We start from the raw sequence: 18,116 nt of genomic DNA on the forward strand, positions 1-18,116 counted from the left end.
TTGTTATCTTTTTATTTGTTCACCTTCTGTTATTACTTTTTACGTATGAAAAATTAAACACAATAAAAGTCCCGTTGTTACAGAAAAAAAATTGAAATTATAGGTACCTACTTTACTTAGTTGAAGTCCGATAAACAGTCGTGCTTAGAAATACCAGTATACTGACATACTTAAGCTGTGACTGTTTGCTTACTAAGAGTCAAACAATAGTGCATACAGCGACGGACCGGCCACATAACATTCAACATCAGTCTCTGTCTATTGAGTGGTGCGGGTGTGTATACTAGGATGTGAATTATCGTTAGACAAATCGGCAAACAGTGCAAGAATAATCTATTATTTAATCATTTTAAGCTATCGAATTGGATTAGCACTATGGAGACTAAAACGCAAGATGACACGACCGAAGAATCGCCTTTAAAAAAGGATGTCAAACAAATAGAACAAATGACTGTGATAGAAAAATTGAAATACATCAAATCGAACATTACTGTCGAACCTGTGTTAGCTATGTTTGTTATGCCTAGCGTTCTTGCCATATTGGCCACGCAGAATCTGAACTTGGACAAGGCTTGCCGAGTGAACCTGGGTTTTGGGGATGAAGTGTGTACCGCGCTGAGATTAAGAAAGCGAGCGAACCATACGTACGAAGAAGACGAAGTACAGAAGTTAATAGCATCTGTCCAAGGATGGAAGTCCGTTATCCAGACAGCTGTCCCGACGGTCCTGATGCTTTTCGTCGGGGCGTGGAGTGACAAGACTGGTAGAAGGAAGATCTGCATGCTCATGCCTATCATTGGAGAATTCCTGACCTGCGTCCTTAACATGATAAACACGTACTTTTTCTACGAAGTCAGCGTAGAATGGACGGTAGCTATGGAAGTTCTATTCCCGGCCCTCACAGGTGGCTGGTATACAATGTTCCTGGCCACTTTCAGCTATCTAGGTGATATAACTTCGAAAGAAACTAGAACTTTCCGAATGGGCATTTTGAGTTTGTGTATGACCGTTGGTTTCCCTATTGGGATGGGTTTGAGTGGAGTCTTATTGAGGCGTTTGGGGTATTACGGAGTGTTCAGTATATCGGCGAGCCTGCAGTGCGTCAACTTCTTCTACGTTTATTTCTTTTTACAAGATCACACATGGCTTGAGACCAGGGAAAAGGTGAGTACCTACTGCTCTGCTACTTCACTAAGACGGTTCATGAAATAGTTAGTTTGTAGGTAGCTCTTGTTATAGACCACTTTTAGTTTAAGTCTATTTATTTAAAATTCGTCTGAAATCGTCTGATATAGACGAAAAGGCCTATGATTTATTTAAATATTAACTACTCAACATAACAATCGCAGTCTTACACTGTCAGTAAACAACCGTCATAAACATGTCATAAACGACAGTTTTCATTTTCATTATTATGAATCATTTGTTAGAAAAATAACAGGTATATTTAGTAGGTAAGCCTTAAACGACTGTTATTTTATTTTTTATTTTATTTTATTTTATTTTTATTTCAAATACATGACACGGCATTTATAAGTTTGAGGATAGGTACTAGTTAGGTAATTAGATTAAAGATTTACGTAGCATATTGGTTAGATCTGATAAATTGCTAATTATTAACTAACAGAAGAAACATTATCAGTACAAATGTCCTGAGCAAGTGAGACCTATATTTTTTTTCTATAACCTTTGAAACCTTGATCTCCAGTTGCTACCATACGCAAATTATATTATGAGTAATTGCATTTACCGTGAGATAAGGTACACACTAATACACTATGTTGAAGATGTAAAACAAATTAGTTGTATTTTGCCTAATCCCATTATTAGGAGCTGTAAAACTGCATACCTCCTATGATGGGACAATTTACATAATGATGCTTGCCATGCCGTAATTTCATGTTTAAACAATATAGCAGTAAAATTTAGTAATTTCCTCCTCAAGTGGACGTCGTCGGTCGCTGGCAGCTGGCAGTCGCCCGCAGCAGACGGCAAAGCAGACCTAAATACATGTATTGTATATCCCCCAGTATCATCTACAGCTCCCATTTCATTTTATGTCAAGGTCCAATCTACGGGTTGCACCGCCTTGTTGCTGGATTTTTTCGATTTCGCCAGTCTAAAAGAAACACTTGGCATAGTGTTTAAAAAAGGAGAAAACAACAGGAGACTGCGGATCTGTCTCATTCTTACTGTCGTCTGTCTTACATTTGGACCTATGTGGGGTAAGTTTTTGTGAGATGGGAATAGATTACATTGGTAAAACAAAATGTATTTCTGAACATTTAACAAAAAGATAATATATATAGCTATACTTAAGATTGAATAAATGCTCATAATTTATAAATTTAATTCTCATTTGTAGTATTAAGAAACAATTTCGGTTTTAAAAAGAATCCCAAGATTAACACACACTTAAGACACTTATTAAGTTTGCATCTTCTACCGACTTTTTCTACCTTATATCGTTTGCCCCTAACATAACTTACGTGACTCGTATGTTTGACCACTTAATAGGTATGTTACTTATAAGGAAAATTCTCTTAACTAAACTTCACAACTTCGCGTGAAAAACGGGTAATGACAGCTAGGTAACTGGATATGATTCAAATATCGGTTTGATGTCAGGTGCACGTTCCAATTGGCCTGCTAGCTGGTGGTGACCGTACTGATTGACAGAGTCACGTGTTTTGTTGTTTGTTTACATTACTTTAATATCAGAACGGACTATTATTTAGTCGCATATCACTAAACTTAATGACTGTCAAATATGTATTTTATTGTGGTCGCTTATCTTCGACGTTCTAAAGTATTTGCTATGAAATACTTAGTTTCTTTCGTGCAATCCAAGCATGAATAGTTTCTTACCTCAATTTACATGCTGATGCCAAACGCATAAATATATTAATTCCAACTACCTACTTCAAAACGTCGGCTAATTCCGAAAATCACCCGTAATCTCAACATATTAGAGTCCATATTTCGACGTAACTACCCGACATTCTTAACTTTTCGGATTGATCTTTACATTGGACGCGAATTCGCACACCGCTCTGATGTGCGAGCGGAACATCGCTATTATACGTGCATACCGCTCTCTCGCTTACACACCGAAGCGGCGCGCGGATCCGCCTAAGGCTTCATCACACAGGCGCGTTTACCGGGCGGGGCGTGAGCGGGTAGCGCAGCTTTTACATATATAAAACGCTCACGCCCCGCCCGGAAAACGCGGATGGAACCTTTAGTAGGTATGATAACCACGCATGTCTCATAAACGCTCGTTATATCGTACGTCAACAATTAAGTACCTTAGCACTTAGATAATAGAAAGCAAACATTGCGTAATTTTCTCACAGTTTTCCTCAATAATATCTTAGTATTTGTATGTTTACCGATGACCGATGGTAACACTATATCTATCTACCTAGCCTAGCGATACCACATTCACTAGAATACTACCTCTAATTATGTGCTAACATAATGGGCTACGTTGAAACACAATTTTCACCTCAGCAGCTCGGACAAGGGTACTTTGCTTCTTAAAAACAGTGAGCAAAATGCGATTTTGCTCACTAAGTCATTTTGTCTCACTTAGTGAGCAAAATCGCATTTTGCTCACTGAGTGAGCCAAAATGAGTGAGCAAAATCGCATTTTGCTCACTGAGTGAGACAAAATGTCATTCAATTGACCTTTATAGTCAAATGTCATTTCAACATGCGGGGTCTAATACAAGTTCGATATACTTCCTGGGTTCTATTATCTCTGTCCCTCTAGGTATGTTCTCACTGCTTAGGGTGAAAAATTTTGTGTACTACACGAGATTAAAGTTATTTACATCTCGTGCGCTTTTGAATCCCTTACTACGCTCAAGATTCTAAATTAGATTCACTCGCTGCGCTCGTGAATCTATTATAGAATCTTTCGCTTGCACGGGACTCAAAATAAGCACTCGAAGAAATATCAAACTTTGATCTCTTGTTGTACAAATAACTATTAAAATGATTCTTCATTAAACACGTTTAACAACACAGAGTTAATCCAAAAAATGAAACCCGCAATTTATGTGACATTTTTGTAAAGATGGTCGAGTTTAAAAATGTAAAATTAAAAAATATTTATCACCTTTATTAGTTTCCTCATCTTATAAGAAGAAGAAAAATGTATGTTAACCATATACAATACAGCCGTGAGCTTGCTACGTCACAGGGCGCGCGCTTTCTGTATGGGGTGCAAAGAATATAATACTCACTAGGAGAAGAACGATAACTCCATACAAAAAAATGTCCCTTTCAAAAGTTCGTTTATACTACTAGCGCTCTGGTAGGATACCATTGTAATTAGAATTGACAACTCGTTTAGCCTAGCGGGTATTGGCAGTAATCCAGTTCAGGAAGCTAATGGTCCTGGGTTCGAATCCCGGAGAGGGAATTTCTTTTTGTATTTTTTTCTTTTTTGTTGGGGTCAGGTTTTTAAGAGCCCATCAACATGCACACTAGCGCCACTACTGAATACATTAAACTAGTTTTTATGTTACTGGATTCGTCAATCTACCCGTCCAAAGTTAAAACGGCCGTTTTTGTTTTGAGCACATAGATCGACAAATCCAGCAACTTAAATACTAGTTTGATGTATTCAAAAGGTACTTAAATACACAATACAGTCCGTAGCGGCCCCTTTTTTAAATTTAAATAATCACGATTATTTAGCAGTGGCGCTAGTGTGCACGTTGTTGGGCTCTTAAATTAGCATATCACAAATAAATAAAAAAAATACGTTAAAAGATAATGATTAGGTACTATATTTAGAAATTCGTCAAATATAAAAGGTAACAAAAAGTTACGTATTAAGATATAAATATTTTCATTCCTATTAGCATTACTGTATATATGTTAGGAGTATTACATATGAATACATACATTGATATGGCAAATGGTTACAAGTTGTTATTACATCTATCCGGTTATCGGACATTTTCTGCTTCACAGCTCCGCGCGGCGTTCTTGATCACCGGGAAACTAGTCTGGATATGCGGCAGATACGTGCCCTTTGAGCTTTTTCCAAGAAATCATATGACGGCCCATGATTATAATATATTATTATCTCACGCTCAAGCCATCAATTTGATTGATTCAATTTCTAAAACAAAATAGTCACAAATTAAACAATATAATCTAACTTCCTAATTACTAACGTCGCTAATTCCTAGGGTCTAAATTTACCAGCTCAAACAATGTGAAGTTTTACATCTATGATGAATTTTGATTATAATTTCGGACGCGATATAACGTCCGCGGGTTTACGGGGATAGTAAGATTAAATTATTATATTTGAATTTGGTAATTTAGTACGCTCATTTTTATTTAAATATTAATATATTTCTTACCTTGAAATTATCGCTGTTTCTGGTTTACTACAACGGTTTCCACACACATTAGGGCTTTTCATAATCCGGATAAGAATTGTTGATAAAGTCGCCATTGCCGGATACAGCAAGGAAGGAAGAGAGACAACGGTTTAATTTTAACTAAGCCTGTCTGTGCGAAGACGCATTTAGATATGTTGCTCGTACATATGAATAGTTTTTATTTTAAAAATTAATAGGAACCTAAATAAATATATTTCAAGTGAATAAATCGTTTTATATGAAAACTGATATGATATTTTTGCGTTAAATTACTTTACTGACAGCATTGACATTACAGACTTTTGTAATGACCTATGTTCTTACCGGCCAGACCCAAATCAAGGCCTATCAAAGAGGCCTATTGACAAAGTTTTTTTTTTTAATTTTATTAAGGAGGGTAGAGGCACGTCTACCCTTCGTAGATTTTATGAACATAGACAAAGACAAACTGAAATATAATAGATAACAATTTACATATATCAAAATATAAATAATAATTTACATATGACTACTTCATAAAATACAAATCAAAATATATTTGATAAAATAATTTCATTTGTTCCTAGAAATCGTATATACAAAGCCAGTTCTAGCAATGTTGCTGTAGTAAAATATTTTTATGTTAATTACTGGCAATCTCGTCTGGGAACGGACAACACATATACAATTTTGAAGGGTCACATCGTTTCAAGGAAGTCAATAGGCCTTGATGGGGTGTTATTCGGTGCGGTCACAGAATAAATAATAGTACTAGGTACAGAAGACTCACTCTCTAACAAAACGCGTCTGTTACGATCAGCACAGATATGGCCGCTAGGTGGCGACAGCGCCACGCGCGGCTTATGGCTTTCCCCAAAATTGGTGTGGAACGGATGTACTTTTAGCTACCTGTAGCAAAGCGACGAAATCGCGGAGTGAGCCACGCCTGGTGCGGTGCGCGCGGCGCATTTCGCGCAATAGATAGTCTGCTAAATAAATAGTGGTCGGCTTAAGAAATCTGTTTCTTAAGCCGACCACTGACTAACAGGCCGCCGGACGATATCGGCCTGTCAGTTAGAACAAAAAATTTACAGTTCCGAACAACTGACCGGCCGATATCGTCCGGCGGACTGTTAGTCAGTGGTCGGCTTAAAGACACATTTGAATCTCACGGGAAGTAGAATCGATTCACATCTTCCAAAAAATCATGCATGCAACTTTGCTTACTATGTGATGTTAATGTGTACTAAATATAGTTCCTAGAAACCAGGAATACCTACTGGTGTATTAATATGTCAAGCTGAACTTTACAAACAAAACGTATCGCTCGTTTAATAGTATCAGGATTATATTCAATAATGGACAAGTCCTGACACAAACACGTAATTAAGGCCGGATGCTGCGCACACGTCAATTTTGATTCATCAAAATTCACATCCATATAGACAGTGAACATTGCTTGCACCAATGTACCGAGTATGTTCTTGGCGAACCAGCATATACTCGTACATATGTATTATATTATATCCTTGAGATCTGTAACTGGTTTATGTCATTAGTTTGTAATAATTGGTAATTTCGAATTCAATCCGAGTATTTCCTTACGTTTATAAATTTAATGAGCAACTTATAACTTCGTGTGTACATTATTAAGTACCTAACTAGGACCAAGGAGTATATTTATCGTCACCCAGTGCCAACAAAAGTATTGTATTTTTTCAATATGGGTTGCAAAGTGCGTGAGCCAAATCGTCGGGTGACAAGCAAAAGTCACTAAATAACATCATTGAAATTATTGGACAATAAACCGTGTTACAAGTGTAATAAAGTGCATTGTTACTTAAATTTTTTGATTGTACTTAGTGAGTTTTGCTTGTCACCCGACGAAATGTAAACTTTTATGGCATGATATTTTCATATTATTTGACAGCTATTACCTAACTGTCAGATTAGTAACAGCTCCCATATCCACTAGGGTGGCGCCATAGTTATGCACGTAGCGAATACCTAAATGCGTTGTAGTTACTATACTGATGATAACTGTATTTATAATTGTTCCGCCTTTTTCAGGAGAGCTTAGTGTGATGTACATATTTATGCGCTACCGTTTCAACTGGGATGAAGTCAGATTCAGCATCTATTCTACCTATAACTTCGTCGCTCATTCTGCGGGTAAGAGAGAAGTATTTTTCTCCAAAACTATATAAAGCTCATATAAAAATACCCATTGACGCATCATCATTTTCCATTTTTAGTGTTCCGTGCAAAACTTTGACCACGGAACACTTATTTTTATAAAATATCTGTTTTCATCACACAAATAAATGCCTTTACCGGGATTCGTCCATCGCCAAGGCCTAGGACCATCGGTTTCATATATAGGTAGGAGCACTACCAACCGAGAGCCCTAACTACAATTACGCTAATCAGGTTTATTTGTAAAGGCAATCAGCCTCGACAACAGTATGTAGACATATTTTCTGTCAAAGTATTAATTGATTATTAGTAAATGATACCAAATTAGGTTTCTGCTACTTTAACATTCGTCGAAAACCGATTATACCAAGTCTGTTATGCGAAAAGCGTTTCGGACTAAGGTATGCCAAATAGAGGGAACCCCCCACCGCCCACGACCATACCATCCTGTCTGTATTTGCACAGACGATAGTACAATAATTTGGTAGGTATCATCGAGTTGACTTTGATGGAGCTTCGGTACCTATGTAGGTAGGTACGTAAAACTAAAGATGGCTGTTTTCAGGAACGCTGTTCTCCATCAGCGTGTTCAGCCGGAGGCTTCACGCCGACGACGCCATGCTGGGGATCATATCCACCTCCAGCAAGATCCTCGGAGCCCTGGTCATGGCGTTCGCTAGGAACGATTATGAAGTGTATCTATGTAAGTGTTCAGGAACGCTGTTCTCCATCATCGTGTTCAGCCGGAGGCTTCACGCCGACGACGCCATGCTGGGTATCGTATCCACCTCCAGCAAGATCCTCGGAGCCCTGCTCATGGCGTTCGCTAGGAATGATTACAAAGTGTATTATCTATGTAGGTTATTATTTCAGAGAATGTTACGCCTAATTTATTTTTCCAAACTTAAATTATCTATCACAGAATATTTAGCTCGCAAACCAACGTTTACCAAATTCCACTGTGTATCTCATCATCATTATTCAGCGTACGTTCCTAAGTCGTTCGACATTCGACGTTCAATTATACTATACCTACTATACTACTGCTACTATACTTAAAATACTATACTATCACGTTTAACGCCCAGCTCAAGAAAATGTATTTTTTAGTTCTAAAGATCATGTATGTTTCCAGGTCCCCTCGTTGAGATCTTGAATGGAACATCAGCCATTGCTTTGAAGTCCATAGCCTCCAAGCTGGTTTCGTATAAAGAATTAGGCAAGTTTACATCTGAAAATCCCCTTCTAACTGACTACGCGACGCAAAGGCGTAATGTGTTTAACTTATTAAGTGATTATTGTTACTAGCACTTTGCTCATAAAAAAGGTTTGGTTGGCAGTTTTGGAGAGGTTTGGCGGGAAGATTTGGAAGAAGAGCCAATTTCTAACCGAAAAGTAGCAGTAAACTCCAATCCAAGCACAACTCTTGAACAAGGTCTTGGTCTGTTTTCAAGCCATACGCATACACTACATTTGGAGAAGGAGTACCTACAGTTACAGGAGTTGTTCCTCATTGTGACAGAGATGCCTTGTTCAAAGAGCAAAAGAGGGAGCTATGCTTGGAGTTTTTTCCAGTTTTGGATGACTCAAGGTGACAGTCCATTTCCAACGACAGCAGCACTACCATTCATTTTACTATGGAAATTGACAATAACACCGACGCGTTCGTAAGTACTAGTAGTGCAGTTGCGGTCAGAAATGGAATGTTACCCTCACGGAGAACGGTCCGGGTCCGGGTACGACCTCGGATTCCGACACTTCGTATTCTGTAGAAAACATCACGTGATTACCGATCACCGTTCATAGAAAAAGAAGTGTGTCATCCTTTAATCTAACCGTGGCTCTTGTGTTACAGGCAAGGTGTTCTCACTCTTTGGTGTGGCCGAGACGCTGATGCCTCTTATCTTCGCGCCGCTGTATACCCGAGTATACATCCTCACGCTGCACGCGCTGCCGGGCGCCTTCATGCTACTCAGTGTTGCAGCCACGATTCCTGCGTTGGGAATATTCGGGTGAGACGTTCGCCGGTGTGCCAAAATTTAATTTAAAAGTAATGAAGCAACGGGCATTTAAGTAAAACAATTTAACCATTCAGCTAAGTTATAATTTTAGGTCATTGGGTAAATTGACATTTATTCAGGGATAATTCTCAGCATTACAGCTAGCGCCAATGCGCTGTAAAATTAAATATGTAAAGCTATAGTAATACAATTATATGACAATAATTAAGCTATAGTGATATAACTTTACGCTCCCAAATTAATAGATTCATGAAAATAATTTTTTTGATCATTTGTGATCGTCTTTTGTGGGGATCATTAGATCAGCTCGATAATTCCTAACAAATTATTGTACTGCCAGGTCACGACCATAACAAGAGAGGATGTTATGGTCGTGGCCTGGCCGTGATCATGATAACATGGTACCTCCTCGCAATCTAAAACCATTATTAATAAAATGTAATAAGAAGTAAATACTGGACTTCTGAATTTGTAACGGCAACAAACGGCAATGTCGATAATTTGCTTTTTAATTTCAGATGGTTCTACAATCGGCACAAAAAAGACTTGAAGAACAAAAGATCAGATTGCCCCATGACTCCGCCTGCACCTGGTGACGTTGCTATAGTTCCCGCCTAAACTCTGACGTAGGATTCCTCCGGAAATATCCCCGTTCATATCCATGTTATTATTCCCATAATTGGGAGAAGTCGAATACATTTTATTCCAAATTAATGTTTGAAATGCTTGGCTTTATATTCTCTGATAGTTTCTTGGTTCAAAAATTGTCTCAGTACTCTCAGTAATACATCTCGCCGGTCTTGCTATTTGATCTACTATAACCAACGTTTTCCAATTAATGTTTCATAAACTTCGTATTTGTATCGGAGACAGGTCGATACGTGAAACTCACTAATTAATATTTACAAAACTTGGCTACGAGCTCGGACTATCGGGTCATTTTTTTATAGAATATAACTGTGACTTTAAGAATCAAGTTACCAAAATTACTGCCTATTTTATATGCCGACATTTTTGTAAGATAAATAATTTGATATTTTAATACTTACTTTGTTTTATTTTTTCATCAAGAACATCGCGTTGAATCATCGCGATGAATTTTTGACAAAGTTGATATTCATGAACGCTATGCAATGTTACGAATTGAAATTGAAGTTAGTCAAATTTGCCTCCATTGCAATTTTAGCTTTATTGCTGAAGGTTTTATCTGGAAACCCTCGATTAGTTTAAAGCATACATTGATTGCGGTTGGTAAAGTCATCCAGCCATCACATGTCGGAGTGGCCATGGTGCTCATCATTGCGACTGTATTGTCCAGATGTTAAAGTGCATTTTGCGATCCTTTTGTAGGGTCCAAATAACGCTACTTTACCTACTTTACATCAATTAACCTTGAGGCCAATTCAAACTTACATTTTGACTTAAATAATTTTGAAATATTATCTAAATGATGTCATTTTGTTTTCATTTGCCCGCGTGTTTCGGTCGCGCCAACACATGTACGGGACAAGTTCAAGAGAAATACATGCGCGAATGTATTTCGCTTGAATCACTTTGATGTCAAAATGTACGTTCAAATTGGCTTCCTCTGTACGAGTATAATCAGACAAAAAAGAGTAGAAATTAAAAAGTGGCAATACTGTAGTGTCGTCCCTTTCAAATCAATCTATAACGGGTGTGGCCTGTAACACGAGCAAGTAATTAAAACATAGATTGTACTCCTCAAACGGTGACACTTTTGTTCAACAACTTTTAAAAATTATGAAGTATTTAAACTCCCTATTTTTCATACAAAATAAATATTATCTTCAATGGACGCCATTGCCACACCATATCATTGTGATTGACGTTGCTTGTCACGCCTTAAACATAACATACATTGCGTCTAAAAGGCGGGATTCCACCAGTGTGCAGCACTGTGCGGCACAAGCATTTTTGTACTGAATATGCTTGTGCCGCACAGTGCCGCACACCGGTGGAATCCCGCCTTTAGAATAAACTTTAAAATGTCTTAAAAATCAAACCACAAGTTATTTTTAAAAGTCGCTGAACAAATGTTGGTCAGTATGAGGAGTACCGCCTACAGTTTAATTTTTTGCTCATATTACAGGCCACACCCGGTATAAAAAAAACGGGACGATACTACAGTACTGCCACTTTTTAATTTCTATTCTTTTATTGTCAGACTATAGTTACCTACATAAGTTTCTAACCACATGTATACAAACCAACGGATGAATAAATAAATAGACAACCCGTAAATGAATAAGGCAACGGAGCGTAATAACAACTTGAGGTAATTATATTTCCTATGACACTTAGTGCATACTAAACCTAATAATATCCATGACATTTAGTCCTTAATCGAATCAAGTAACTGGCATACAGGTAATCGCATGACATCCAGACACTGAATATAATTAACATTATAGCTGGATTGCGCATTCCCGGCATTCTGATAAACTCGTAAATCGTCGCAGTTAATAACCTTTTTTTATAGATTTTAAAAAAGAAATGGGCAAAACCACTTTGTCAGCAGAAAAAGGCGCGAAATTCAAATTTTCTATAGGAGGAAAACCCTTGGCGGGTTTTTTAAATTTATAATATTATATATTATATACAGTGATCGTACATTTTCCAGCGTTTTTGGTGCAGCAGAGTGGTGTAAACGGAATTGGTATAGATAATTTCAACTGAAATGGTAAATTAAGGTTAATATTAACGTAATTAACGCTAATTAATCATTAGGGTTGAAATTATTTATACCATTTCCGTTAACAACACTTCGTGCACCAAAAATGCTGGAACATGTACGATCCCTGATTATATATGTAGGTATATTAGTGCCCAAAAAGGAAGTACACAGGAGATCCTCTGGACTTACTTAAGCTAAGCGAAAACGCAGCCCATTGGGTGAAGAATTTAGATATTCATTTGTAAAGCGACCATGAATTGTAATAAGTATGCCATACGACTAAATAAATAATAAATACATATTAGTAGCTGCATAACACAGCACATTATTGTAGCCAATAAATTATCATTAAAATCCTTGACTTCCTAACACTCGGTAAGAGTAATAAGAGGGCTGTAATTTAAAACAGATTAGCGACAAATATGGCGGAGATGGCCGGATGAGGAATGTGCGTTAATTAACTCTAAGACAATCGCGTACGGAGTAAATTGCTTGTTACTCTGTACCCTTGCTACAACAAAAGCTATTCCAGTAGGGAGACACTCCTGACTTCGGGCAAACTCGGCTCCGTTCGGCTCAGCATTGCTCCGAACAATTATTAGGTTTGACACAACTTGACGTCCCTTTGCGTGCACGACCACAGATAAGATAATTACTTGAAGTTTGACAGCCCTAAATAGCCGAAAGGGATAGTGCCATAAGTTAGAAAGGGATATCATGATTCGACCCTGAATCTCTGTCAAACTTCGGTTTTGTAGGCAGTGTCCTTTCTGTACGTATAAATCGGGCTGCTTGGAGGAGGAAGGAAAGGCGTTTGCCCAACAGTGGGCGCATACTCGCTGAGGAAGAAGGAGGAGAAGTAAATGAGACATTCAAAACTTGCTAGCTTCCACTGGCCTACAGACATCCCGAACCCAAATGAGTAACTCTTCCAAAAACTGTAAGACAAACGGCACGCGTGCAAGTGAGAGTAACGCCCTGATTTGCCTAAATCTAAATAACGAGCGAGTTGTGCCATTAGGGATTCCGTGTTTTGTCGACTCGGAATTAATGCCCCAAGTTTTTGAACTGCAGAACTGTACAGCCGAACGGCATAGAAACGAGATTTACTTACTTATATATTTTGTTGAGGGGGGACAACTGGAGGTGGGGGGGGGAGTGCAACTGTCAAAACGCTATTCACAATTACATAGCTTTAACCAGCATTTCATAATAGCAAGAAAATAATTTAACAAGAACATTTATATTTATATCGATGTTAAATCGCGTATCCGAATAACTCACAAGTATCTTACTTACGTGACGTGCTTATTCTTTGGTTTGTGGCATCACACACTGTACAAGCCTGAGCCAGAAGTTCTTAAGCTTTTTGTGACTTATTTACGTTTTGTAATCCTCTGCGAGTGGAAAGTCGTAGGTTCGAATCCTGGTTCTTATTCTGGTTTCTCGACATGTATTGTACGAAATATTATTTCAAAACTTACCGCGATATTTTGTAAACCACGATCATGTTTTACACACTTTAATCACAGTAAACTGTTCTTTCATTCCATTTATAAATGTATTGACTGTTATGCCACAAAAGAAAATAAATACATCTTACAAAAATCCTATTGAAAATCCGTCTTCCTTTTTGTTATAGAGATATTTTTATATTCATATTTAAGTTTAATAGAGTCCATCTAAACTGACTTTACAGGCATTTTCAAGTGAAAAATTGAAGGAACTGCCTTTATAAACGTAATATTTTAATTTCATGGGAAGAAATTATAGGAATTAAACATTTATACTGGTGCTTTCACATTTTATCACTGTTAAAGTCTGTGCAGGATTATCCTCATTGTATTTACTTAAAAACTAGCGTATTTATTTATTCGGAAACTGATCGTTTTGCTCTGCACAAGCTAAACTGACGGTTTTATCTAGTTTCATTGCGGGCAAAAAACCGTAAACGTCGCTAACTAGGGGATTAATTACCGGCAGTTTACGATTCGCACTAACGTGCACTCGGATACGTTTACAGCCTGTTTACTGCCCTATTAGGCGGTTATTCCGAATTTACCGAACGAGTCAAACGCTTAAGAATAGCGACTTTAACCACAGACTGCCTTGGTTTAACACGTTCACTGCGGTAGGGGGTCGAAAAACCCCATTCTCCTATAGACATCTGATCAGCCAAAAATGTATGAAACAGCCATTTTTTTGTGATGTCAGGGTTAGTCCCATAGTAAATGTTGGTCAGTATGACATATAAATAAATTATATTCTCCTCACAAAATACCTACGGTTAATGGTTGAAATAATAAACTGGCATTTCAACTTCGCCAAATCGTCCCGAGAAAATCGCTCGGGACCATTTAATTAAGGTTTATTGATAACTAGCTGTGCCCGCGGCTCCGCCCGCGTGGAATTCGGTCTGTTCTGTTTCTCTCCCTCTCCCCTGGAGGCGGGACTTGAAGTAAAGTTGACAGATGGATATGCTAGAGGACTGTAGTCCAGATAAAATATTTTACAATTAGGTACCACTAAATAAAACTACACTCCAAAATCAATAGTTTTTTTCGCCGTTATTCAAATTTTACACGTGATTTAAACGACAGACACCTACTACGTGTATATCGGACGATACAGTAAGGTATACGCGCGCGAGCGAAAGCGAAGCGGCCTGCCTGGCTAGAGCGCCACTCACCGTGGTCTTCTTTAGACTCCTGAGGAAGACCACGTGCCCCTTGTAACCTCAATGCGTTGCGAGACTTTCGCGAATGATTCGATTTTTTTTGGGAAGGCATGGTAATGCGTATAAAATGCGAGTCCCAAATCGTTTGACTCCGCAAACGACCAGTGCCGGATTAAGATATTTGATGCCCTAAGCATTTCTAGACCATGGTGCCCCCTCTCCCTAGGGTCATCAAGATTATATTGATTTTTTTTGGTAAATTGAGTGACGTTCATTGCCGCATTAAAGCTGAGTATGGAAATCAGTCACATCATTTTATCACGAAAATTGACAGTTCTGCAGCAGTAACGTTGCAACAGAGTAATGCTGCTGCAGTTGCCACCCGAAAATCACCTTTATCATATCTCAGAATGTTATTGAAAACGCGAGCGAAACGAGCGCGAAAATTTTTCGATATAAAAAACGCAATTTGATAGACAGTTGTACATGTTTAATTTTAGTCCCAACCAGGCGCGAAAAAGTTTGCCCCTCCTTCCTAAGTAGCGCCATAAGATTCAGGGGCAAACTTAAGTCAATCGAGTGTTGTGGCTACCCCCCCTTTTAGGGGTTGAATTTTTATAGCCTATAACCTGGCCGGGGATTTTCTCGACAGATTAGTAAAGTTTTCATCAAAATCCGTTCAGCCGTTTTCACGTGATGCGCGTTCAAATAAACAGACAAACAGACAAAAATTCTAAAAACTGTTGGAACGTGTTCTGTTATCGATTCTAAGTATCCCCAGCCAATTTTTTTTCGAATATCTTCCATGTACAGACTTTCGACCCTCTTCAGCTTTATTATATGTATAGATAGATATAGATAGATAGATTAAACAGGAGTAATACGTAATTAAATTAAAAGGGTATTTAAACATCCATCAACATGTGTCCATAACCTGTCCATGTTTCGAAATATATGTAATATATTCTCTGATGTTCAATTTTCCAAAGATTTTTTTGCCTGAAAGGATTTTTTCTAAAACCGTACATTTTTCAAAGCTTCTGAAAATCGGTATCAAGTAGAGGTCTGAACCACGTAGGTATAGTAAGATTCGACAATTGAATAATGTATTAACGAATACTATCCTTGGTAGAGCAACACCTATTAAGTTAGGTTAGATTCGAACCCTTGTAAAAATACATATTTTCGACAATTTTTAGAGCTCCGCACAAAACTATTCGCGGAGCTCTTATGGGATCACTTCGGTCTTGCAAATCGTTTAAATGCGTTTTTCTTTAAGGCCGTTTGATTGAAATAATGTTCTAGAACCAAAACTAAGAAATGGTAAATGTTGTATTGGAGGTAATTCTTCGGAAGTATGATAAAGCTGTCAACAGTGACATTTCTGGCCCAGAAATGAATCAAGAATGAGCTCACGGTCTCATTGACACTGGTTTTGTCTGAAATATCGACTCGTTTGAAAGCGTTATATTCCCAGAACATAGGCAGTTGTAGGCCTTATAAAAATAACGGCCGGTTTACTAGTAAGTATACTGCTGGCAGTTAATGAAACTGATGAATGGTTTGTGGGTAAACTTGGGAACGTTTTCTAACTTAAGGCTGGGAATTATGACCGTTTACCCCTGAGGGCCTACCGCGAACCACTGTCGACGTGTTGCCTCTCTGTCGCACATGTAAATTCGTACGTAAGTGTGACAGGAAGGCAACACGTCGAACGTGGATCGCGGTAGGCCCTCTGACCCTCGCGGGGTAGGCGCTCCAGCAACGTAAGTAAATAGGAGCTATGAGCAATTTATTTAGTACTGACCGGACGTAAGTATACCTATGTGTAATTTGTAATTTTTTATTTCGTATAATAAAATTAATAAATAAGTGGATAAACATAACTTATACAGCCTCTGTGGGGTGTAAGTAAGGCTCGAATCATTATTTCCATTTGTTTAAATGAATTCTGGGCAGTTAAGTTGCAATAGGTACACAAACTAACAACCGTGCACTATTATATGCTGTCATGTTTGATTTCTTAAAAACATGGAAACCGTGGTCAGTGGTCAGGTTAGCAAAAACGAATACTTGACAAAATTAAACATCGGCAAACCTGTTATGTAACCAGTTGTGATGTACCTACTGTTTGTCCATAATGTTCATACGTACCTACATACTGATGTAATTCCGCCGCCGTTCTCCAAACGAAGAGACCTAAGTATACCCGACACATTAAAAAAATACGAGTTAACCTAACCCATCAGCAACACCAACACCCAAACCTCATATCAACGGACAATACGGACCGTAGCCCTTGGCGCGAAGCCAAATAAACTTTTTGACACAAAATACATTGTAGCGGCCAAACTGGGAGCAACTTAGATTACATGGCGGCGCGGGAACTTGGATTCTGGATTCACTTGTTGGAGTAACTTGACTCCACGTCGTTGTGTGAATTTGGTATGGTCTTTCAGGGTCTGCTATCGAAATAATATGTAACTACGCCATAAAACTGAACGTCGTGACGACGTTGACTGCCCAAAGGTCAAAGAGTAATAGAAATCACCAACAACCAACCACACATTTTAGTTTTTAAAAAGTGCTGACGGGTTATATTTCAATTTATTTTTTTTGTTGGCGTTGACGGTCTGGGTTTTGTTATTTCGTTTATATCTATATTTACAGAGATGCTAAAGAATCCAAAATACTTAACTTCCATGAAAAGACAATTCTAACAAATCCAAACACAATTGCGTTGTTTTTAGACCGGGCCGGGCCCGGGCCGAGGCATCCGACATGCCATTTTCTGTGTCTGATCGCTGATCACGTGGTGCATTCCATAGAAAACGAAGCGCCGGAAGCTCCGGGCCGGCCCCGGCCCGGTCTAGCGTGAGTCAGCCTTTAAAGTAACTGGAAAATCCAATCCCAGCACGTAGTACACACTTTGCGTCTAAAACCTAGCGAAAATAGCCACTTAGTAAAACATTCCGGCTCGCATTACAGCAGCGAGCGCATTAGCTGCAAGTGGTTAACGGGTGAAACACGGTTACCATAAGGCACCTAAGTATTTTAACTCCTTTTCGAATATCTTAAATTATCCTATTTAAATTTTCCCTCGATTAGCAACAACGTATTTGCCATATTTTTTTTTTAATCAT

The 18,116-nt window shown here is 38.3% G+C and overlaps 2 protein-coding genes across 2 annotated transcripts in view; both read left to right on the top strand.

Annotated features, from left to right (window-relative positions):
* Positions 1-207: 207 nt before the first annotated feature.
* LOC134793435 (lysosomal proton-coupled steroid conjugate and bile acid symporter SLC46A3-like) lies at positions 208-10,645 on the top strand. Its single transcript, XM_063765007.1, has 7 exons — positions 208-1,164; positions 2,066-2,225; positions 7,455-7,556; positions 8,146-8,283; positions 8,716-8,799; positions 9,436-9,592; positions 10,120-10,645. The coding sequence occupies exons 1-7, from the start codon at positions 376-378 to the stop codon at positions 10,217-10,219; spliced, it is 1,530 nt and encodes a 509-aa protein (XP_063621077.1). The 5' UTR covers positions 208-375; the 3' UTR covers positions 10,220-10,645.
* The window catches only part of LOC134793440 (MAP kinase-interacting serine/threonine-protein kinase 1-like), a 362,541-nt gene continuing 347,404 nt past the window's right edge, over positions 2,980-18,116 (top strand). The window contains exon 1 of the mRNA XM_063765014.1: positions 2,980-2,987. The gene's annotated coding sequence lies outside the window, so the exon portion shown is untranslated. The remainder of the gene's footprint in view (positions 2,988-18,116) is intronic.

This window comes from Cydia splendana, chromosome 9 (genome assembly GCF_910591565.1).
Source record: "Cydia splendana chromosome 9, ilCydSple1.2, whole genome shotgun sequence".
Lineage (NCBI taxonomy): Eukaryota > Metazoa > Arthropoda > Insecta > Lepidoptera > Tortricidae > Cydia > Cydia splendana.